Consider the following 24,638-nt stretch of genomic DNA (forward strand, 5'->3'; position numbering starts at 1 on the left):
AAAATGTACTTTATGAGGTAATTTTGCCCCAGTATCTTTCTGTCAGCTAGATACTCGCTTTGTGATTTTCACAGAAATCTGCAATACTGAATCCAAAAATTATGGTAACGTAGAGGAAGACAGTTGGAGCTGTTCCTCAGCCTGCTTGCATGATCTACAGCATATTTCCTGTTTGTTTTAACTCCTCTATGTAGCTCACAGGAATGGATTGAACAGGTGCAGCGTGAAGTGGGTTTGTGGGTGGACAATGATGGGTGGTGAAAAGGGGTTTGGTTTGTGTAGCTCAGTTTGCAGAACAAATCTTTAGCTTAACCATGAAGTGTGTTTTTCTGCCTACTGCTGCATGCAGTGCTTATGCACCTTCCCCACCCCTTCATCCCCCTGATCTCCCATTCCTCTATATGCTGCACATGGGTGACACAGGACTGAACTAGTGCAGGCTGCTCTGTGCTCCAGCTGCATCTGCTTGTGTCCCCACAGGGAATGGTTTGTGTGTGTGTGTGTGTGTGTGTGTGTGCACTCTGCCTGTGCACTAGCCACTATGAAAGAATATGGGGGGTGCACAGGGATTGCGGGGCTCTGCACCTACCTTAGCCATTCACAGGCTCAGCATCACACAGTTGATTCAGCACCTTGCTAATAGCGCACACATTAACTGCAGCACAGATCAGAGGAGGAGTGCAGTTATGAGAAAGAGAGAGCGAGAGAGAGAGAGAGAGAGAGAGAGAGAGAGAGAGAGAGAGAGAGAGAACGTCTGTGTTGAGTAAATGTGAGCATGGTGCGACTAGTGTGTGTTTGTGAGAGAAAAAAGAGACAGAGAGTGTGTGAGAGCAGGAGAGAGAGAGAAGGAGAGAAAGAGAGTACGTGTGTTGGTGGGAGCTCAGAGGAAGGATGGCTGCTCATGTTTAAACTGCCTCACATGCTCAAAAGGAGGCAAAAATTCAGCAGAGGCAGAGAAACACACGTCTCACTGGGGGACGCATCTTGTTCATCATTTGAGGGAAAGCAGAAAAGACTTAGCAATGCCTGCTGAAGTGAAGGAGGTAAGTGTGTGTTGGAATGGCTCTATTTGCTGTGTACCCTCCCCATTTTTTTTTCTTTTTTTGCCCATCAGTTTTTTAGTCCTCCTGCAGAGAACTGTAACACTCCACAGCTTTGCATTCTGCTTCTGTCATGGTGAATGAAGGATGCATCAATTGCCTCACTCCCTCACCTCTCACTGCTGGCTGGTGCGGTCTCCTTGTGTGCATGGTGACATGATGCTAACATCTTTTTTGTACATTTGTAAACTATTGCAATTTTATAAGGGGATAACTTTGATTACATTGTGAGAAATGTTGTCCCCATTGGGGTTAATGCTGTACACATTGTGGTAAGTGCATTGCCATGATGTATCAGAGAGGCATTAAAACTGACCATGCAGCATTTAACTATTTGTGGATTGAAGTGTAATCACATGAAAAGAAATGGAAACTTTGAGATCGCATCATTTCCCTTTCTCTACTGTCATCCCGAGCTGGTTTTTTGCAACCTGGTTTGTTAAGATTAAGCATAAAATACGATGGCTGTGTTTTTTTTTTCCTGCAGGAAACAACCCTTTTAATGCATCTGTCATTTCAGTGCAGATTCCATTTGCAATGCACAGATTCTCTGAATTTTAAAATATGAGCCCCACTGATTCAACAGAAAGTAGAGGGCAAACAAGTTGTGATAAAGTTGTGACTAATGTTTTCTGACATCAGTGGGCTGATGTCATGTTTTATTATTCTGTGGAGGCATCACTGTTACAATGCTGCGTTTTGATAAAGACAAGCTGCCTGTTCAAGCCAATTTATGCTCCAGTCGGATTACTCCAAAATCACTTTGCCCCACTCATGTAATTGCAATCCAGAGTGCCCATTTGTTCAAATCCTCAACTCTGTCTATAAGAGATTTGTCACAAGTTTGAGTCACAGCTTATGCCTGATGTGCCCTTGAGCTGGTCACTGAAATCTAAACTTGCACAGCATTAGATCGGAGTCTGTGTCTCCTAAAATAATCCCCTAGCTGCAACTGGCCTTGATACTGAGAAGTTGATGGGAACAAGATGCTAATTGTGTCATTCTGTCTCCTGCAGCATTGCACCTAACATCTATGTACTGTTTCCTGTTTTTTTTTCAAAGCCAAGTCAGATTCAGAACCATCATCTTGACCTATTTGGCTCTGTGAGCACACTCAGTGATGGTGCAGTGAGTTATTTAAATGAGCCTTGACTCACAGCCTGGTCTTCCCTGGAGCTTGAATCAGACTGAGACAGCACACAGGCCCATGTCCAGCTTATTATCATCCTCCAAATCCTTAATCAAGCTGTCTGTAGATGACAGCGGCACCTCGTTTATCTTTGGGCCAAGCGTTCATTTAGTGCTGCCTAACAATATCCAATCAACCTCCCCCAGAGGTGTTCAAAAACCAGGATTATCTCCCTACCGCCAGTTTCTCCTGAGCGAACCCTTTCATCTCCTCTTTCCACAGACTCGTTTTGTACGTGGCTATGAGGGGTCCTTGTGTTTGGTGAGGTGTTTGAAAATCAAGCTCTCTGCCTCTCCACAGTCAGTCCACATTTCACTGCAGGCTTATTTAATGTGGTGAAGTTTGGTTCTTTTGTGGGTTAATACTGCAATTATGAATCTTTTGTGCTTTAATATTTTGGTTGGTTGTTTGCATCAGATAATCAGTTATTCACTGAGATCAACAGAGCAGCTAATCCAATTTTTGTAGACACCCTGAAATGAAGGCGAAGTTTGTAAAAAGGTCAATATAAAATGTGTTTACAGTCAAAAACGGCCTCCGGTTTCTTCTCAAACCAAGATGCTGAATAATTAATCGTCTATGCCAAATTAAACACGTCTTGTTGAAGGGAAAGCTAGCGAAGTTCTGCTTGAAGTAAACACAAGTAAAATACAGTAAATACCCATGTTGCTCAGCTGCAGCTCGATTGTTTATTTAGGAACCTGTAGAAGTAAATAAGGTCTCACCAAATCCTTACGTGACAATATGACTTACTGGCTTCAAATGCCATCATAATGTTACTGGATTTTGTCAGACATGTTAACACATGTTTGCATAAAATATCATCATCATCTCTTCGATATAAAAACCTGTAGATTTCACCAAAGTATTCAATATTTCCATTGCTCATTTTGCCACGAATGCAGACAACCAGACAAATATTTCATGCATTATGTTTCCATCAGTGGAGTTGACCTACAAAACTGTACCTGAGAGTCTCAGTGCAGATGCACTCTTCTACAAAAACACTTCTTTATCTTTCCCCTTGTGTTCACTGAAGAAGACTAGCGCAAGCAATATAGACAAATGTAACGTAATTTATTTGTTTATTTGTATTTCTCTGTAGTTTGGTCTTTGAAAGCCTGCCTGTAAAATGTTGCCTGTCAGATTTTGTACAAATGAGAGGAATGAAATTACTTCCTGGAAATTGAAACAAAAGTTAAGTTTTGTGAAAGTTGTGGCCACAGCTTCTTTGATCTCAAACAGGCAAGTAATTATTCAATTTAAACAAGAATTGAGCCTTAAAATTCAGGAATTGCCTGTTACATGGCTAAATTAATTAAAAGCACAGTCCAGTGAGCTTGTACATTAGAAACCATATTAACAACTTAGATTGAATCATTCCCATTATAAAAATCACATTCTACTTTTTGTTGTTAGAACATTATCAAAATAAGCCTGCTGGTATGTTGTGCACTCTGTTTGAAACTTTTTTCCATTGTATGTTACCATGCATGGGAATGCTCCGTTTCCTGTCACAAGTTCCATGTTGTCCAATTATGTTACACTTCCCAAAAAAATCTTATATGCAAAGGAAATGTGTGTGATTTTCCAGACATGTGTAAAGTAGCTCTGAAGTGCAACACGCAAAATTAGAAAACAAACAGAAAACATTTCACAAAGCACAACGCCATTTCAGAAAACACAAGAAAATTGAAACTGTGAGAGCAACTTGGAAACCACAGAATGGAAAAAACAAAAACAACAAAGCCGAAAACTTAATGGAGCATTACTGAACTTTGGCAGGTTTTTGCTTTGGCACTCTCTAATGATGACTAATTCAGCATCCATCTCACACCTTGTCTCTTTTCTGAACTCCAAAGCCAGTCTGATGTTATCTCTCGTTCTGCCACTCTCTCTCTTTTCCTGAATTCTTCCAATAATGTCCACTTGTGTTTTATTGCTGAATCAGCCATTAAAAAGAGCCGGCATTTTGATATCCAGCTGCTGATGGGTGATGGGGTGCTGTAAAGCAAAATGAAGCTGCCATGTGACGCCCCGGGTTAGAACAGAGTTGTAAAGTGTGGGTTCTCAGTCTGCAGAGCAATGACAGCTCCAGGAATGTGCATAAAGAATGTCAGTGTGGCATCACAATGAGCCAGGAGCACAGAGTTTTAAGGTCAGAAAGGCATGTAGTATTGCTTTAACGGTGCAGTGTGTAACAAAATCAAAGGTCAGTGACTGAAAATTATTAACAAACTGTGTTTCTGTTTGTATGTAATCACTTTACAAAAATAACTTTTTTCTTTTTTTAAATTCTTGTTGAATGACCCATTTGTATCTACTTAATGTGAGTCTACATATATAGCAGCTGTCATATTCATGCTACCATTTTTACTACGGTATCTCTGAATGGACAAACGACTGTGTGTGTGAAATTTTAGCCCTCTGAGTTTTAAGGACTAGTTTTGTCTGATATGTGCTAGAGCACTGTTTTGGAAGACTAACACCTTAAAAAGTTTTTAAAAAGAAGACAGTACATCTGTACACAATTTTGAGGCAGTTACCGGTAGTGCAGTCATTGCTGCACTAAATCCAACAACGGATGACAATATGTTTATTTCTGAAAGAATTTTGGTCACTGATGGCCACCGTCCATCCATGACCGTACTTGGCATGTGAAGTTATTATGTTTGCCCATCTTAACCACTGGATGTCAGTAATTCTTTCACACTGTACTCTTTAAAAACTATGAAAGATGTCATTTTTTAAAAATATAACAAAACAAAAGAACAAAGAAGATGGCACAATAATGTTTAAAATTATTATTATTATTTTTTACAGTATAGTGACAAATACACAACAGTGAAATGAAAAATACAGCAGAATTTAGCAACAAACAACAGCATAAAAACAAAACAAAAAAAAGTTAATCCTTTTTAGGCACAACACAAAATATAGTATATAAAAAAACCATTGTGCTGTGTGCAATATCAGATTTTTTTCTCCCTCTTGTTCTTTTTTTGAGGGAGTGAATTTATTAAAATGCTGCCATGTTCTTTGATTTGTGAAAATTTCTAAGGTCTTATATTTTTATTAACCGTTATTAATTATCATTATTTTCTGTTAAGTTGTTTTTTCAACATGTTTCAGTTACAGAAATTTTTACTAGGGTTGTGAAAGTATTCTTTGTTGGTTTAATACAATTTTGTCAACAGTAGTTTTCATTTTCATTTAATTTCATTTGAACAAGAGCGTAATTTTTACTACATGAACTAAAATGTTCATGTTTTGTATTATAAAAATTAAAAAATAATGGAGGTGGGTTTTCAGCCTTGACTCTGCTCACACTCACACTGTCCAGCATTAAGACAAGCTTTCTTACCACAGGCAGGCTGGCTTACTGACATGCAGTTTTAATGTTGTTACATCTGGTACATTACCACTTGCTTGTGATGCAAAAACTTTGTTCACAGTACAAAGAAATAGTGTTGGAATACAGCTAAGTGACAGGCCTTACTCATGGCTGTGTATGTTTGATGTTTAGGAGCAGAGTTTGGAGGGCCCTCCTCCAATCCCTCTATCCCAGGAAGTCAAAGAGGTATCCCAGGACAACCCAGCCATCACTGATGAACTGGACACGCCCACTTCCATCGCCTCTGTGATTACCTCAACCAATGAAAGCTCCACAGAGACTGACACTCCACAGCAGACAGACACTGAGGTTCATTATCACCTACCCACTCACAACGATTTGTTAATTAAGATTTAGATAGACTGGCTACTAAGACCACTCACTCAAAAGCTGTAATTAATTAAGCTGTTTCGTTTAGATTTTCTTTTGTGCTTGAAGAAATCAGAGAAATACGTTTCTACTCTGCTTCAAAAGAGTTAAAATCAAAATCAATTTACCTCACCAGAAAATTAAATTTCCTGCAATTTATTTTGCTTTTAAACAGTGGCTGGACCTCAAGTTGGTTTATCAGAGTCCAATCTAAACTAATTTTCAACTAAGGGGAATTCATTATTCTTTGGCTGGAAAGAATGCATTATTTATCACTGGCTCATAAAGCCAGAGATGTGCTGAAATGATGATGATTGATTATCACTAAAAGACAAGAGGTGGACTGAACAAGTTAAATAAAGTGATAAACATGGTGCATGCAACAAAATTATGTCCAGTCAATTCCAAGTAAATTAAGATCAAACACCTTCTGCTCCGAATGCAAACAAACCAATTTGGTGGCATTTAAAAGGAGAGAGAGAGCACAAAGCTCGAGCAAATGAGATTTATAAGACAAAAATTCTTAGTGGACCTTTGCAGATAATTATTTTGCATTTATCCTTGTAGGAGTTCAAGGCTGTGGAACAAGAGGGTGAAAAGGTACCGGATGAGACTCGTGAAACCTTAGAGCTGCAGCAGGAGAACGTCCACACATCAGATGCACCTGATCTTACATCAGCACTGGTGGTTCAAGAAAACACTTCCACTGAACAACCCAGTTCTGAGACAAAGGCTGAGTCTTCTGAATCTGTTACACTGACCACAACAACAAGCTCCACCACCACTACTGCATCAGTTCCACAGTCTCAGCTGGTGCTACAGCCTGGAGAGACTCAGCCAGTGAAACCAGAGAGCCAAAGCAGAGTATACACCCTTCCTGAGGCCTACAGAGGCATGGGGGGGGACCTCTGTGCAGGATATGGAAGCCTTTCTCGCTTTACCCTCCACGGCTACCTGCCCACCAAAAACTTCCAGCCTGGGGCTCACTACACCTTACCCTTTCTCAGGGATAGCTTCGCCCCCAGCAGTCTCAGCAACCAGACAGAGGAGGATAGAGAAAACCTTCTGGACATGAAGACTGACCACCCAGCTGCCAGTTATTCAACTCTAGGTGGAATCCACCAGTTCAGACCAATTACCACCATGGAGCTCCTCAGAGAGCCCTCGAGAACCAGGTGAGAATAATATATTTGAAGAAATGTTATTGATCTCATAGGACAGGTTGGGTAAATGGATTTAAGACTCTTGTACAGAAGCTAAAATCCAGATCTAAGTGGAGACCTTAAGAGAAAGCACTGTTAAATGCATTTCTTAAATACATTATCTTGTTCTCTGTGGCAGAATTGAGAGTCTTCATTGAGGATGTATCTTCATACTAGCAAAAATAGCAAGCAAGATGTCACGACATGCTTTTATATTACAGTCTGCACAATTTACGACAAAAGCAACACAGACAGATCATCTGGCCTATTTGTTATTCACTCCAGCATTTAGACTTGTGCTAAAAGTCTGCCTCCCATAATAACTACAAGTAATTTCATTCTTAATCTTGGGTATTTCAAGATTAGTTTTTTACCTTAATAACTCTAAATATTTTGTAATTAGGGAAAGCTTTCTCCTGGGGAAAACTCTTGAAAATGAGAGAATTTGGAGGAAGTTTTCTTCTGTATTCTTCTTCTGTTCAAGATTTGGTTAGAGGGTTGGGCAGGGGATAATGTTGACTTGTGATTATACACCACTCCTGTTGCTGGTCAGGAAGCCCTCTCCTCTACCACAGCAGGTAAATCAGAAAAACATGCCATAGGTCTTTTTAGAGCAGGGTGGACCTTTTAAAAGGAAATTATTCAAGTAACAGGTGCTATAATGAAACATTTCAAGCAAAAACTGGCAAGAAGTGCTGCTGCTTTAGAGTTTGAAGACCCCTGAAATAAAATTACAAGCATTTTTTTAAAAAAAGAGAAAAAAAAGTTCTTTAAAATGAGAATATACCTAAAAAAGGAAACAAATATACAAAGCTTTAAATTGAAAAAACATAATATATGTAGTGCTAAATATTGCTACAGTTACACTGAAAAACATATTCCCTGCTAATTTTTATCCCAGAAGCATATCTGTGATATTAACACACATCAAACTCTAGCTGCACAGATATCCAGAGGATGCTTTCACCCATTCCTGTGAGTTAATGTGGATAATAGGAAGACCGATGGACAGCAGTTAAGTTGCAGTTGGTATCAATCAAGGATGGCAGCTTGCTACAAAGTTGATGCCAAACTAATTCGATTAGACAAAAAATCCACAGAACTTCTTTCATTCAACATGTGCAGTGTTCCAGGTACAAAGTGACATTCACAGTTCTTTTTGTAAATTAGACAATTGCTAAGGTTTCATAACCGTCTGTGTAGGCCGATGGAACATTTCAGGTTCTTTACTTGAGAATAAGAACCAGTTAATAAAAATAAACAACATACTTGTTCAGTCTTTTTCTAGTTATATTCATTAACTTCAACATTTAATATGCTAATCCCTGTTTAGTCTTTGCACTGTCTGACTTTGAGGTGAACTTTCTGAGATTGTCACCTGTCTTGAATGCTTTCGCCTTATGAATAATCTCTCTTACTGTAGAATGATTTACACCAAATTGTTTGACAATAGCCTTTTTACCTTTCTTTCTTGGCATTGTGTTAAGGCCCCATTGAAAGCTCCAGACCAGCAAACTGCTAAAACCTTTGTATTTATAGAGGTGGTCACACTTGCTCATGTAATGCATTTCTTTAAGTAGACACATCTATCTTTTTCTCTCCAGGAGTGGCTATGATGATGCTTTCATGGCCCAGTTTGAGGGGAACCTAAATCCTTTCTTCCAGGCGATGTGCCGAGCACAGACCTTGCAGATGCCCCACAAGAGGAGCAGCATGGTAAGCCTAGACAGCATCCGAAGAGACCCACGCTGGAGAGACCCCAACTTGCACGAGGTGATCTCAATGCTCAGCCACCCGATGGATCCTGTCAAATCCAATGCTGCTGCTTATTTGCAGCACTTGTGTTATGAGAATGACAGAATAAAACAGGAGGTCCGCCAGCTGAACGGGGTGCCGATCTTGGTGGAACTGTTGGACCATCCTAAAGCTGAAGTTCATCGCAAGGCCTGTGGTGCTTTGCGCAACATCTCATATGGAAAAGACCACAACAACAAAATGGCCATCAAGAATTGTGATGGCATCCAAGCTTTAGTTAGATTGTTGAGGAAGACCAGCAGCATGGAGATCAAGGAGTTAGTCACAGGTACAGCAGAACTTTTTAGCCCTAGACTGACAGCCTGCAATTTTACAAGTTATTCCTACAACTTTATTTTGTATACACTGCAGGCACTCTGTGGAACCTCTCTTCACATGAGCCACTCAAGATGACAGTCATCAACCAGGGACTTCAAACACTGACTGATGAAATCATCATCCCGCACTCAGGCTGGAGGAGGAGAGACTCAGCTGACTCTTCCAAACTGCAGAGTGCTGAGTGGACCACCGTCTTTAAGAACACCTCTGGATGCCTGAGGTAACTGTGACCATGGTCATTGATAAGAATATGACAAAATCATTGAATTTTGTTAGCTATAAAAACGTGTTTCTGCAGGAATGTGAGTTCAGATGGGGCAGAGGCTCGACAGAGATTGAGGGAGTGTGATGGATTGGTGGCTGCACTCCTTCATGCCTTGCAGTCTGCAGTCATCAACAAGGACACTGACAATAAGGTTGCCTAAATGATGAACTTAATAGATAACTGCAGCAGAGATGTAGTTTTAATTAATAATTATATTGTTCCTTAAACAATATGTGTAGAGAATTAATAGAAGGAAATTTAACTTGTGAAAACATCACATTCAATCATTTGATGCATCAAGCCATCAAAGAACTCAAAGTGTGGATATAATTTTCCAAAGTCTGTAGTATTACTACAAACAAAAAACTACTTTTTTAATGAGGAAATGAGGATTTAATCAGCATGATGTAACATTTTGTACAATAGTTTTAATGGAAATTTTCTGTCATTGCTCTCATTTTAGTCTGTGGAAAACTGTGTCTGCATCCTTCGAAACCTGTCCTATCATGTTCACAAAGAGATACCGGGAGCCGAGCGATGTGTGGAGTCCCACACTGGTCACCTGATGAGATCAGTGGGGCATCCAAAAAAGAAGAATGAGCCTGAGTGTTTTGCTGGGAAAAGACCCAAAGGTTGGTGGATTGATTTTTTTTATATAATGTTTGATGAAAAGGAAAAGAAGGGTTATGTGTTTGTTCTTGCAGTGTGGTGATATGTTTTGTATAATTTCTATTTCTTGAGATTCATTAAAAAAATATTTGAAGTTTGATTAAAGCAGAAATAAACTTCATTAGTTTAATCCAGCTTAATCCTGTTAAATAAAAATGATTAAAACAATCAGAAAGTCCACAAAACAAGGTTTTGCCATCAGAAATTTACGAGCAGTGTTCTTTGCTTTGAGATGCTAACGATGGGTTAGCTAATTGACAGATCTCAGATCAGATAATAAATTAAGTTTAATAATTTTGGTAGTACAAGATATTTCTCCCTTTTTAAACATGTTCCATGCAAATGTCTTATGTCTTTTTCACTATGCGTTTTGAAACAACTTAACCTCCCTGAACCCAAGGTACCGTATACAGTGCCTTGTTAAACTTGTTTAAAAAGGAAGAAAGAAAGAAAGAAAGAAAGATATTTTTCAAATGTTTCCAAGCCTAGCACATTCAATGACAAGGTCCTCTTGTATTGTAATACTGTGTGACTAAAGGAAAATGTAGCGTTTGTTTTGTTTCTGTTTAAGTTGCTTCAGTTGCAGCTGAGAAATGTTAAGAAGGTTTCAATAACACAAGTTAGTTGTATGGGTCTGTATTTTGTCTGAGAATGTTGTGGTTCTAATGTCAGGATTTTATTAGAGTAAACTGAAAGTTGGGGCATGTTGATGCATCTTTTTGTTGCCGTATAGTCTTAAGGATTTATTTTCAGTCAGTATCTGTCCAACTGTTGGACAAAAGCAACAGAAGAATACATGAATAAAAGCAGCTTTATTTGGAAGTTAATAACAGAAAATTGTCACACACACACACACACACACACACACACACACACACACACACACACACACACACACACACACACACACACACAGACACACACACACACACACACACACACACACACACACACACACACACGATAGTTAGAAATTTAGAAAATAGCTTAGAGGTTAAGGGGTTGATCAAATAAAACCGTTTTGCAACCTAAAACCCAACTCTACGGTTAAATCATTTACAAAAGCTCTAAAAAGTTTTAATTTGCCTTCGGCATGTCTTCCCCTCCAGCATTTGAGATTTGCATTTCATATTCTTGCTTTTATACCACTGAGAGCCTGACTATGTCAAATTCCCTCACATGGAGGAGCTGATGATAGATTTTTCTCTGCTGGAAAAATGCCAATTTCCAAATAGGAAAAAACATGCTTGTACTTTATTGTTCCTGCTATTTGACTTTTACAGCATGCAACTGATGTAAGAATCAGAGGTTTTAAAAACAATTCAAACTAGATTCTGATGTTTTAGTAATTCATATAAATATGTAGTAATATAAATTATAGCTGGCATGCAGTAACTAATATACTGCTGCAGCTTGTGCAGGATTTCATGACTTCATGGAGAAACATTAGGGTTATACTATTAATATTGATTTAATGTTTTATAGCTTTAACAAAGCTGCAGAACAAAACCAAACATTCTCCTGATATTATCAGTAGCTCAGGGTGTCTCCACATGGAGGAGCTGTGTGTTTTCTGCTGCTTTGTGTCCCTGCAGCATAATCTAATCTCTGACATTATTCTTTCTTCTTTTTCCTTCAAACCTTGTCCATCAGAAGAGTGGTTTAGTCAAGGTCAGTCTCCTTGGTTCTCCTCGACATACTGTGATTTGGTACAGCAGTGAATTTGATGATATTGTTTATTTGTGTGCTGAATAAATGAAAACGGGTGTTTGTGTGCATGTGTGCATCTGTGATACACAGGTTGGAAAAATGGATTAATGGACAGAAAGTACAGTACATTGGATTTGCCAAAACGTACAGAACTATTGAAAGGTATATCTTTAAAAATAGTAATATCAGACTCATACAAAGATTCAGCACAAAAACTGCAGCATGCAAATAATTGGCCTTAATAGAAGAAATATAAAAAGATATTCATTATAAGGAGTTTCCATCATGCATCATTGTCATAGAGTGACATTATTAAGCTTCAGCACAGTACCTGCCCTCTGTGTTATGTTATTTGCTGCATAGCATGACATTGGCATGGCCTGGAAGAGAATCCATTTAAATGCAGTGCCACACATCAGCAAAGGCACCACTTCAAGAGACTTTCATTACAAAAACAAAATGACACATCAGCTGAAAGACTGATAAGATTTGCCTGGGAGCATTTGGAGGACAATGACAATATTGGGCTGGTACTGGCATTTGCACTGCATGCCCCATACACTGTATATGTCATCGTGTGGTAATGCTACACTTTCACACATTAAATGTAGCCTTTAAGTTGTGTTTTTTCTTTTCGTTTTTTAAGGGTATGCATGCAGTATGAATTAAGATAATGAGGAAAAAATGCATAGCAGCATGGGAGGCTTGAATACTGTAGATCTGACTGCCACAGAAACAGAGATCAGAGCTTAGTTAATGCCTCCCACACTGTAGCCAGTGAATGCAAATCAGAATGACAATCATGTTATGGTTCAGGGTCAGCCTCACAGTACTTGTCAGCCATTTGGCAATCTCCACTGGCTCAGTGAAAGGGAAAAAAAGCATCTGCAGTAGTGGAGTTGTAATTTTCCTCCATCCATGAATATATATATATATATATATATATATGTATTCTTAGTCATGACTTGACCACTAAATGTTCTGGTTAAAAGAAAACTTGTATTTAAATATTAGTAAAAAAAAAAAAAAAGAAAACACCTAACACATGACAGCTTAGTGGGACATTCTATGTTGTGGCATTACTTTCACTGTTGTTAGGTTTTGTTTGAGATGAAGGAATTACCATGGCATGAGTCTACTTAAACGTCCTACATTCATGATATAATATCAGTGAAACATGAATGTTTTGCATTTTCTGTGTGTAAATTGTCAAAGTGACCCAGATACAAGATGCACAATAGATAGACTATCTAATAAGTTTAAAGTTTCTTTAAACTTAGTAGTTAATACACTGAAAATGACACAGTTTTCATTTTTTTCTGCTTTCCTTTTCAAGGCTTGGAGCTACTGTACCAGCCAGAGGTGGTGAGGCTTTACCTCTCTCTTCTCACCTGCAGTCACAACCACAACACGCTGGAGGCAGCAGCTGGAGCGCTGCAGAACCTCGCAGCGGGACACTGGGCCGTGAGTAGATGCACGAGTTCCAAGCTGTCTCTCATGCTCATAACTGCAGCGTTGTAATTGTGAAGTATGTGAAGTATGCATAAAGCTAAAGAATTTATATAAAGTGACACTTATACACTGCACACAAAGCAGGTTTTTTATTTGGATTTAGAGCTCACTGCTGAGAATAAGTATTTATTTAGGTGACATGCCCACAGCTGCTGTCATAGTCTGTAAATGTCCTCACACACTATCTGCGGTGCAGATCCAGGATGTTTTTCCTGACAGCATCATTGCTGTTCAGCTTAAGGAAAGGCTCCAAATAGAGATGAACAGTAACAAAGCATTATAAATGAATCCATTGTAAATCAGTGTGCACAGTACAGGGTCAAAGAAGACAACTTCTATGAGGCTGTGGTTGAGGGCATGCATGCTCAAGGCATTTTTCTCAGCTGGATGGTTTTGTTTTTGAAGCAACATCATTAATCAACTTAATACAAATGGGCACTGACCTTGTCATCAGCTAACATGATCAAAAATAACTTTAGCTTCTACTGAATATCCCAGAGTGGGTCCATATGTCTTCTAAATTATGTGCTGAGCCACTATTATCACTGGCATTCAAAACAAAGCTTAAATTTTAAAATCTTGTGCTCAGCTGGGTTACTATGGTATGATTTGTTTTTAATTAAATTGTAATTGATGTTTAATTTCAGGGAAATAATGGTTTTATAATAAAAAGAAACGATTTGATAATCAAATAAAAAAAAACACCCCCTCAAATAATCAACACAGGCATCACTCAGCCATATGATTATTTTCTGTTTCTGCTGTTAGTGGTCCAGCTACATTCGAGCGACAGTCAGAAAAGAGAAAGGCCTTCCTATTCTGGTGGAGCTGCTGCGCTCCGAAGTGGACAAAGTGGTGCGAGCTGTAGCCATTGCTCTTCGCAACCTGGCCATTGACAAAAGGAATAAAGACTTAATCGGTACTGCTTTACAACTCTTACCTATACACGATCAGCTGTACGCTCAGAGTAACTCTACCATGTCTGTTTTCTCAGGGAGCTATGCTCTGCGGGATCTCGTGGGTAATTTGCCGTGTGGGCAGCAGCACCCAGCGAAGAACCTTGAGGGAGATACGGTGGTGTCTATTCTGAACACAGTTCATGAGATCATCACAGATAACCCTGACAATGCTCGAGCACTCATACAAGGTCATGCTGTGCAGAAACTGGTCGCCATCAATAAGTCAAGGTATTTCTTTCCAAAGAATTAACAAGCTTCAGTCTTTTGCACAAACTTAACATATTGTTCTGCTTACAAACTAAGCAAATAATTATCAACTGGATAAAATATTAATGGTTTGTGTACATTACATTACAACTATTTAGACAATTTAATATCTGCTTATAACTGATGCAGCCTCAAAGTTCTGTTTTGTGATATTAAAAGCATAATTTTCCAGGTATTCATTTAATAATTCATTTAATAATTTGTACAGTGTCTTGAGGTTGTTTTCTGTTGCTTACCATAACATCACTTCATTGATTTGTTATCAGCCAATCAGTTCGGGAGACAAAGGCAGCTTCCCATGTACTTCAGACAATATGGGCCTACAAGGAGCTGAGAAGCACTCTGAACAAGGCAGGTTGGAACAAGAGCCACTTTAAGGTATAGTTTCTTCCACTTCTCAGCACTTATAAATTCCCAACATAGCAACAGCATCTACAGTCGTAAAATCTTTACTTTGTCAGCAAAAGAACAGCAGAGGAGATAATATTGGGCTTGATTTGAGCTCTTGTCTTCAATAAGGTTGTGCACAAGATGCCCCATGCGCATGATGTAATATAGAGTCATATCCTTGGATTTCTACTCTAACATGGGGAAGAACAAAAAGTGCATTGTTTCAAAGGACCAGCATAATTTGCTGTGTAAAAATAAGCATGAAAATGTTTTCTCTTTTGTTATTTCAAGCCCACATCTGTTGAAACAACTAAAAAATCCAAGAGTGGAAAGCAAAGCAGTGATGACATCACCTTGCCTCTCATGGACAAAAACCAAGGTCAGAGCATTGCTGCATACGCTCCTTCATTAAAATGTTATTAAATTATCACTTGAATAAGAAAAATGTCTTCTAGAATTAGGAGCACAAAAGGCCTTTCAACGTCCTTATGTTCTCCCCATCATGTTAAGGACAAAGAGATAGGTGCTTTTCGGTCTTACACTATTTTCTTGTGAAACATGGCCTTAAACCGGTGATGTGCTGTGAAAATTATCCAGCACACAGACTTGAACAGTCTCCCCTATAGGCAAAGTAGGCTGATGCATTGTCATATTTTATTTAAATACTTTTTGTAAAATGCACCTTCTTTCTGTCTTTGAGAAGAACATCTAGTTTCCTATTAGGAAGTAATGTTTTCTCTAGGCTGTCTTCTCTATTATGAACACAACTTACGCCCTCTTTGAGGAACAATATGTGCTATTCTCAGGTAATTACCCTGTGGCATCCCCCTGCTTTTGTCCTGTGCATCAGTATAAAAATTATTTTTAAGGTTCAGTTCCAAATGATTTAGGAACTTTATACTCTATATAAGGATATGAGGTATGAACCCTCTCTTGACTCATAGGTACACGCTTTAAATTAACATAATACGAAGCATAATCAGTGATTTAGGTAGTCACTTGTTGATGATTAGTGTTCTCTAGAGAGAAATCTTTTAAATATTATTTAAATAAATGTGACCACAGTTACAATCCTTTTGTAATTTGTTTTTAAAAGATTGCTACCTGTAAAGAAATAATCATACAGGTGAAATAACGTCATTAATACAGAATATTCCCTTTGTTACACTATTGGCTCAAAATGTACACTGATTGAAAGGTACATCAACTTTGGACAACTGCATTCCCAAAAATTAGTATCTGCATGTATGTGTATGAGCATCCACTTGACCACCAAAAAACATACTTGGCAAGGCAGAGCAACATGGACTCTTGGAGAAAAGAAAAGACTTTGCAGAGAATCGCCATGCTCTACAGTGTACTACAGAAAGTTGACATGCCCATCCGTGGGAAGCTTGGACACAGCTGACCCAAAAAGTAGTTTAAATAGGACAGTATGATGCATCTGCAGAGCCTCAATCTATTTGGGCTCATGGACATTGAAACCATTTACCCCACCTGACAAGTGCATAGTTAAAAAACATTTTTCAACCAATTTCACAAATAAAATACTATAATCTTTATATTTTCATGCTGTATTATAACATCTAATGTGCTGAAACTATGCTGTCACCATAGAAACGATCCCAATGGCAAATTAAATTAGTGGCTTGGTTGTAGTGGACACAGCTTTCCTTGTATTAAAAGCTGAATACAGTGTGCAGAGTCTCAGTTAAGACAGAATCAATACCCACAGAAGTCCCTGTTTAGGGGTGCGATGAGTTAATGATGAGACAGGTGCAAGAATTTTGACCTATAGACCCTTGACTCCCGAGGGGACATATTGCACTAGTCCATCATTCTGTTGTCCATTTTAGGCTATTTTATCTTGGTTACTTTTAAGTTTGCTTTCAGTCTATGTTTGGTTAGATTTAGGAAAAAAATCCTTCTTGATTAGATTTAGGTCAAAACATAATTTGGATAGTCTTGCGTTACCTGGACAACAGCATTACAACAAGATATTTTCTGTCCTCTGAACGAAGTGCATAGAAAATCTCTAACCAGGTGAATGGAGGAAGAATTATGGCATTTGATTGTAATTCATTATGTGCATTCAACAGATACAGTAATGAGGTACTTAGAGGTCTTGCTAAATTTACAGTGAAATTGGGCTGTCCTTAATCCTTTAATGCTTTGTGCGTCATATTTAATAGATACAGTTTCTGAGACCTACTGTATCACCTTACAGTAAAAATTTTGCTCAGAACTTGGTTGTATACCATCTGGATACCTTTTGAAAAACTATCATTCTGATGTATCAAACAGTATTGAACTGTACATATAGACAACTTTTATTTTTTAACATTTTATTAAAGGGCCAAATAATGACTTCAGACAAAAAAAAAAAAAAAAAAAAAAAAAATGTTCTGGCCATTATTTCTTGGGTCAGGCTTTAAATGTTTAATATTTCCATCTAAAATGCTCTGTTTGAGTTTCTGTACCTCTCAATGCCCCCTACCAGAAATAGGAGTGGGAGACAGCTTCTGTTTATTGCATACATGCAAAACAGGTCACATTCTCTTTAAATAAATCCTTTCTTCCTTTTTTATTTGAAAAAAGACATTATTATAAAGCAAAAATTCTGACTACGTTAATGTGTCCACTATATACATACCAAAATGATAAAAAACCCAGACCCATTTATCATTGTGTGACCATTAAAATGTCAGTAATGATGCAAAATGATGCAATAATGATTTGTGAGTGTCTCTTTTCTATGTGATTATCTGCTAATATGATTATTATTTTCCTCTGCAGATGTATATTCCACTTTAGAGCCAAATGATAGAGTTGGAGATGGAAAGGGGCCTCCTGTTGTAGAACGAGACTCTCTGCAGGTAATCATCCTTTTAAATGTACTGAATTGTCTCATCATTTGTGTTTCTCATGCAAGTTGACTAAGGCTGTCTGTGTTTCCTGACACAGGCGATAAGTGAGAGAAAACACTTCATCAGAGCTGGCAGGCCTGCAGTGGGCCTCATGGATAACAAACCTCCACCGCTGGACTCTTGGGTGTAAACGTAACAGCATGTCCTGTCCACCCAGTTAAATCCTGTAGAGACACTTTCCACTGGTGAAATGCTGATCTGTGCCATCTGATCATTCTTGTACAGACAAACACAGCCAGTTAAAAAAAAGAGAACAACTTCTTTGTTTACAGGACTTAGTGTGCCAAACATTTACATGTATTTATTATGGAGATTATATGACTTTATGGATTTATCATTTAGGATGATACACTGTAAGTCTGCAACTCATGACTGATTATGTGAGATATATGAATTAACCCAAATATGCAAACTGTGGTGAATCATGACTCCAAAGAATATATGACATGAACAATTTGAATTTTACTGCTTATCTAAGATATACTTCTACTTTGTTAAACTAATAAGATCTAAAATGGCATGTGGATTTTTTGTTGTCCACCTCCAATATTCAAGGGTTCCGATCTAAAATAAGTTATTTTTTCTTGAGGGTCCGAATCATTAAGGATTAGGACTTACATTACCTTAACAAAACAAATGATTTACAATTGAGTTTATTCTTAATAAATCAGAGTAGACTGTCAGGTCATTCATTCTCTGTAAGTCTTTTATCGCAGTTGTTTCATGATAGGGAGAATGAGATTGTACATGTGTAACAAAGGACTGTTAATATTGCAAATGAAGGCATTTATATTGTAATGTTTATAGTAATACCCATGTTATTAATTAGGAGTTATTTATGTGTATTAGCCGATACCGATAAGTGATACAGCTCTGCTTTGCAGTGGTCCTTTTTGCATTGCGATGTTGAATGAAAATGAAAATAAATGCTGTGCATAGGTTCTCATTTTAATTTGTATTTTCTTTCTATATACATATTTCATTTTGTGTTCTTTTCCATTGTCAGCGGGCACATTTTAGATGAATTATCACCCAAAGGTAAGTTAAACAATGTGTTCTGGACAGACTTTAATTGATTTTTCTTTTTAATTTAAAATCAACAGAGCAGATCTTACATGTAGTGATTTGATCTTTCAAATTTCTCTTATGATCATGTGTTTACTGTGACGTAGAAAGTCACACAAGCCGTGGCTTTCAAATGAGGGAAGCTACATATAAATGTGTACACATCAAATGACATGTTTGACATAAGTGCAAGAAAAGACATAGAGTCAATAGTGGCCTCTTGTGGAAATTACAAAGCATGAATTTATATATTTTTAATAGAGGAGATTGATTTCCTACATTTGACAAAACTATTGCAATCACTGTTTGGAATGAAACTAATTTACATGTTTTTGTTGTTTTATATTGTTAATCAGGGCTCCATCTTTTGATTTTAGTCTGTTTCGGTGGATAGCATGCCATTAATTAAATGCTGTGTTAATCTAAAATAACTACAAAGTCAGTGTTTAATCAGAAGGAAGGTCTGCATCAAATTGAGTCAATATCAGAAGACTTCATGAATAGCTGTAAATCCCTGTGGTGAGAGAGAGGAGGGCAGAGCAAGGCCTCAGTGACATCTCCAAACATGTCAGCGCTGCACATTGGACAGCACAGCCCTGCCCTCAGAACCATACCACAAGATCAACAAGGGCAAAGCTGTTTTCACTTTTGCCCCTACAGCAACCTGTTGTTCTTTAATAAGGGGGAGTCTGCAGGTATTTTCGCCAAGAGATCCACATCTTCTAATCTGATGCTTAGTCTTTGGATTTGAATCAACCATGACTTCTTCAGTTTTCCCCAACACTGGGTTTGGCCACACTTTGACCGCTATGCTTCTGTTAACCAGTTTGAGCTGGAGCAGTCCAATCAAGTCTGCTGAAAGCCACCGCAGGACATCACTTGATGTGGATGTGGGAGATGATCCACTCTTCAATGCACAGGACTTTCTGAGCCACTTTCTATCCACACTGAACCTCACTAGGCCGAAGTCCCAGACCAGGTCTCTAGCTGCCCATAAAGAGCCACTGCCTGAGTACATGCTGGAGCTCTACAACCGATTTGCAAATGACCACACTGCTGTGCCGTCTGCCAACATTGTTCGCAGTTACAAGAATGAAGGTAAGACCTTTTCTGGTTTCTATATTTCTATATTGAGTAAAAAAATTTCATTTTGACATTTGATGTAAATGATAAATTAAGGGATCACTTTGATTTTATTATTAAACTATGTCGTTTTATCTTGCTTAGTTATGTTTAAGAAATTAAACTTGGATCAATATTCATTTTAACATCTAAGAGTAAGTTTTTCTTGAGTTATGAATAAAAAGAATACTTAGACATTCTCTCTGGCATTTTTATTTCAGATTCCACCCCATACAGAATAAGATCCAATGGTGTAAGGATATATCCCCTGCTGTTCAATATCTCCATGCCCCACCATGAACACATAACAGTAGCTGAGCTTCGTCTATTCACTTTGGTACAGAAGGCCCAAAGACCATATGCTGGCTCTGACTGCAAGGTGACAATCTACAAGATACATGAGGGTGTTGTTTGGACAAAAGAGGTGGGGAAAGAAGGGAGAGGGAGGGATAAAGAGGAGGTTGTGGAGATGAAAGATTTGGAAGAACTGGTGACAAAGCATATCCATGCCAAAGATAATAGCTGGGTGTCATTTGACCTCACTTATGTGGTTAAAATATGGCGGAAATCAGGGTGTGCAACTCACAGACTGGAGGTTCATATTGCAAATCTAGGGTCGGAGGACGATAGGGCCACAAAAGAGGGTGATAGTTTGGTTGAGATTGATATTGACAGGACCTTGGAGGAGAAACACAATGCAGTTATGATTGTATTCTCAGATGATCAGAGCCAAGCCCACAAACAGGAGAGAGAAGAGCTTGACCACATGATTAAACACGAGAACGACCTTCCTGAAGGCATGGGAAGGAGCCAGCAACCTTCCTGGAAGCATGTAAATCCCAATGATGGCCGTGCTAACCACGATGAGCTGGATGAACAGTCTGTCATGGAGCTGCAGTCCAACCTTATCTACGACACACCTCCTCGAATCCGTCGCAATGTTAAGAGCGAGTCATGCAGGAGGACACCACTCTTTGTGGATTTTAAAGACATTGGCTGGGACTCGTGGATCATCCAGCCTCAAGGCTATGAAGCATACAAGTGCAATGGTGTGTGCAACCCACCCTTGACCTCTGAGGTCTCGCCTACCAAACATGCCATAGTGCAGACACGTTTGAGCATCGCGAGTCCCGAGAAAGCGTCTCGTGCCTGCTGTGTGCCCACAAAATTGGAGCCAATCTCACTTCTTTATCATGATAATGGAGTGGTCACTTTCAACCACAAGTATGAAGGAATGGTGGTGGCAGAGTGTGGCTGTAGATAGTAATATTCAGAGATACAGACTGATCTATCTATCTATCTATCTATCTATCTATCTATCTATCTATCTATCTATCTATCTATCTATCTATCTATCTATCTATCTATCTATCTATCTATCTATCTATCTATCTATCTATCTATCTATGTATCTATCTATCTATCTATCTATCTATCTATCTATCTATGTATCTATCTATCTATCTATCTATCTATCTATCTATCTATCTATCTATCTATCTATCTATCTTGTTTCCACAGTATCTGAGATCACATACAGTGGACTTAGTTGTAAATGAGAGATGAACACAAGATGTAAATTTGCAATTGTATAGAGGCAAGCCAGTGAGATAGAAACCTTTCCAAGTTTTTCAGTTTGTTGTGATTTATTACAACTATTTGCCATTTTTGTATTCCAGAGTGTTTTGCAACAAATTCCACATTTCCTTGGCAGTAAAAGTTCATATTCACCCAGTACGAAAACAAATTAAACGAAGCAACAGAAAAGAAAGTTTAAATAGCAAATATCAGAACTTTGTGATTTAAATTTCAATTCAGACTTTTTCATGTTCAGTGAGATCATTTGTGGCAAATCAAAAGGTTAAATATTGCAGCTCAGCCATTAGCAAGGTTTTAAATAATGAAGATGTGAGATCTGAATAGGTAAGAAAAAAAATTCCATCCTTGATGCAGTTTCATAACACATAACAGGAATGAAGTAAAGTTTATCATAGGGATGGAACAGAAAAATACTAAAAAGCTCTAACTTATATAAGTCCAGACAAATCCAAATATAATAGGACTTCATTTAAATAATAAGCACTAGTAATAGTGCACTGCCTCTTTTTTTTATTTATAAAAAAATGTTATTAAATAACAGCCTTGCCAAAGCGCTTCAGAAGGAAATGCACATGCTGCAAATTTGTAAATTGTGTTTGTGCCCTGTGGCATCGTGGAGCTTGAGACGATTTAAAGACTGTCACATTTTGTGTCCTATTTGCTTGGCAAACTTGCAGAAAATGCATTTTCGAAGGCTTTAGACCAGGAAAGGATTTTCACGGTGTCTTGCAGCTCCTTGGGGCCTCTTGTCTGAAAATATAATTTTTCTTTGCTAACATTGCTGTCAGCTGCTGTGAAATCTTTCTCTATACCAGCCATTGATATCCTGCCTTTGTGTCACACATGAATGTGAATGCTACTGTGGTTGTACAAATAAACATCTGAAAACCAATATATTCATTGAGCAATCTTTGATGTTGTGGACAAACTGTGTCATTGTCAGGTTTTCACATCACTTGTCATCTAGCAATCTTAATCCCCATCCCTCCGGCGTCACATGCCTGGCGGGCCTCTCTCCGCCCGCTTCCATGCCATAGTGATAAAAAGGTGTCAGAGCCTGGAATCTTGTAGACCATCACTCAGGGTGAGACGCCACTCCAAGTGGCAACATTTGTGAGAATGTGGTGTCAGATTCCTGGTCTCCATTGCCAACATGTTCTATTGACAATCCGGCCATCAGATTGCTTGGCGCACTCTGAATCTTCCCACTTCCGTTTTCTGACATGGGCATGCTTATGCACTTATCGTGGTTGTGGCAACAGTACAAATGGAAAAAAAACAAACGAAAAAAAAAACAAAAAAAACACCTCACATCATCACCTAACTTCTGCCGTTAACAGTCGTAAGTAGATAGTGATGGAATAACACTGTGCAGCTTCCTAGTTTAATAGGATCATGACTCAGCGTTAGGATTCACATGAGCCAGTTCTGCAGCACAGAGGTATTGTTAGGGAGTAAACAGAATGATTGGCAGTCATGAGTTTATTTAGGCATTTATTTTTAGAAAACAGAGTTCTATTTTCATATACTGACTTTTTTTTTTTACAAGGAAAACACTGCTTTTGAAACTTTTATTTATCTGGCAGAAATTTATTTTCTAAAATAAAATGTAATGAGCAGGATATTTTGATTTAGGTAGAATTGTGTGAAAATAATAAGTGTGTTTTGGTTTCCTTGCAATTACTCCTGTAGATTTACAGATGGAAAAGTCTTCATCGGCAGTTTCTACCATGATACATGCATGTTTCTAAGGTAGTCCAGAAAGGAAAAACTACACTCTACCTCTAAAGAGGAGTGGGTCTGCCATTTTCTTTGTTTTCTGCATGTTTTAAATCCACTGCAATTTCTCCTACAAGGTTGAAAGGGGAGACAACAAGCTCAAATTTCCGGTACCGAAACAGTTCCGGTGGCATCTTGAACTATTACAGCCTGTATGAGATGGAATGGCCTACCAGGTACGGCTGACAGCTGATGTCAGCTCACCAGCACAGCTACTAGCTGCTATAAGCTGGTGCTGAATATCCGCTGACTCCCTGTTATCATTTCAGTATTGTTACTGCTGTTTTATCTATACTTGGATGCATTTATTGAAAGAAATTGCTTTGTATTAAATGCAATAATCAATTTTAGACCGTTAAATGGTTTTTATTCTAGGCTATATGTTTTTATTTATTTATTTTTTTATTAACGTTAGTAGACCTATAGTGTAAAACTTTCATTCATTCATTCATTTCTATGTCACTACTCCAGTAATTAGCAGGTGAAAGGCAGGTATACCCTTGACTGGTCAACAGTCCCTTGCAGGGTTCAATCCATCCAACCATCTGAATAGATATATAAAAAAATTATAAAATAAATACTACTAATAATAATAATAATAAAATATCACATTGTACTGCAGATGATCTGCCAAGGAAGTTCTCACTGTAGCTGCTGACACAGCCATTCACAATGACTAGGTTTGTCCAAACCTTTGACTGATATTGTTAATTCTATGTGATAGCCACCATCCTAGATGACATAGCTAACCTTTATGTAAATACATAAGCTATCTAAAAAACACCCATTACTTGTTTAGTGCATGACCTGAAGATGATGACAGTTATAACACCTCACTAATAATAACCTTTACGAACAGTTCCAGTCTGGCTTCCGTCCTTTTCACAGTACAGAATCTGCTCTGTTAAAAATCTGCTGATGGCGGCTGACTCCGGTCTTCTCACAATCCTTATCCTCTTAGATCTCAGTGCAGCATTCAATACCATC

The 24,638-nt window shown here is 38.3% G+C and overlaps 2 protein-coding genes across 3 annotated transcripts; both read left to right on the plus strand.

The window, feature by feature from the left end:
• Positions 1 to 723: 723 nt before the first annotated feature.
• Positions 724 to 19,014, plus strand: arvcfa (ARVCF delta catenin family member a). Of its 2 annotated transcripts, XM_041969441.1 has the most exons (16): positions 724 to 1,043; positions 5,816 to 5,992; positions 6,620 to 7,227; positions 8,859 to 9,337; positions 9,421 to 9,607; positions 9,686 to 9,803; positions 10,116 to 10,284; positions 11,975 to 11,992; positions 12,122 to 12,193; positions 13,368 to 13,495; positions 14,312 to 14,462; positions 14,538 to 14,730; positions 15,036 to 15,147; positions 15,451 to 15,538; positions 17,956 to 18,035; positions 18,124 to 19,014. In XM_041969441.1, the coding sequence occupies exons 1-16, from the start codon at positions 1,023 to 1,025 to the stop codon at positions 18,214 to 18,216; spliced, it is 2,694 nt and encodes an 897-aa protein (XP_041825375.1). In that variant the 5' UTR covers positions 724 to 1,022; the 3' UTR covers positions 18,217 to 19,014. The 2 variants fall into 2 exon arrangements, with proteins under 2 accessions (XP_041825375.1, XP_041825376.1); XM_041969442.1 differs by lacking the exon at positions 12,122 to 12,193 and having other exon boundaries at positions 725 to 1,043.
• An 895-nt stretch (positions 19,015 to 19,909) lies between these two features.
• On the plus strand, positions 19,910 to 21,537 carry LOC121629722 (bone morphogenetic protein 10-like). The gene is made up of 2 exons (XM_041969454.1): positions 19,910 to 20,249; positions 20,495 to 21,537. The coding sequence occupies exons 1-2, from the start codon at positions 19,910 to 19,912 to the stop codon at positions 21,535 to 21,537; spliced, it is 1,383 nt and encodes a 460-aa protein (XP_041825388.1).
• The last annotated feature ends 3,101 nt before the right edge of the window (positions 21,538 to 24,638 follow it).

Source organism: Melanotaenia boesemani, chromosome 19 (assembly GCF_017639745.1).
Source record: "Melanotaenia boesemani isolate fMelBoe1 chromosome 19, fMelBoe1.pri, whole genome shotgun sequence".
NCBI classification, from domain to species: domain Eukaryota; kingdom Metazoa; phylum Chordata; class Actinopteri; order Atheriniformes; family Melanotaeniidae; genus Melanotaenia; species Melanotaenia boesemani.

What these genes read in the sequence shown, in the direction of transcription:
- arvcfa (XM_041969441.1), top strand. Translation starts at nt 1,023, where the DNA reads ATGCCTGCTGAAGTGAAGGAG. An exon ending in ACGTACAGAACTATTGAAAG is followed by an intron (nt 12,194 to 13,367) that starts GTATATCTTTAA and finishes TTCCTTTTCAAG; the next exon opens with GCTTGGAGCTACTGTACCAG. An exon ending in AAGGAATAAAGACTTAATCG is followed by an intron (nt 14,463 to 14,537) that starts GTACTGCTTTAC and finishes CTGTTTTCTCAG; the next exon opens with GGAGCTATGCTCTGCGGGAT.
- LOC121629722 (XM_041969454.1), top strand. Translation starts at nt 19,910, where the DNA reads ATGACTTCTTCAGTTTTCCCCAACACTGGGTTTGGCCACACTTTGACC. An exon ending in TCGCAGTTACAAGAATGAAG is followed by an intron (nt 20,250 to 20,494) that starts GTAAGACCTTTT and finishes TTTTTATTTCAG; the next exon opens with ATTCCACCCCATACAGAATA.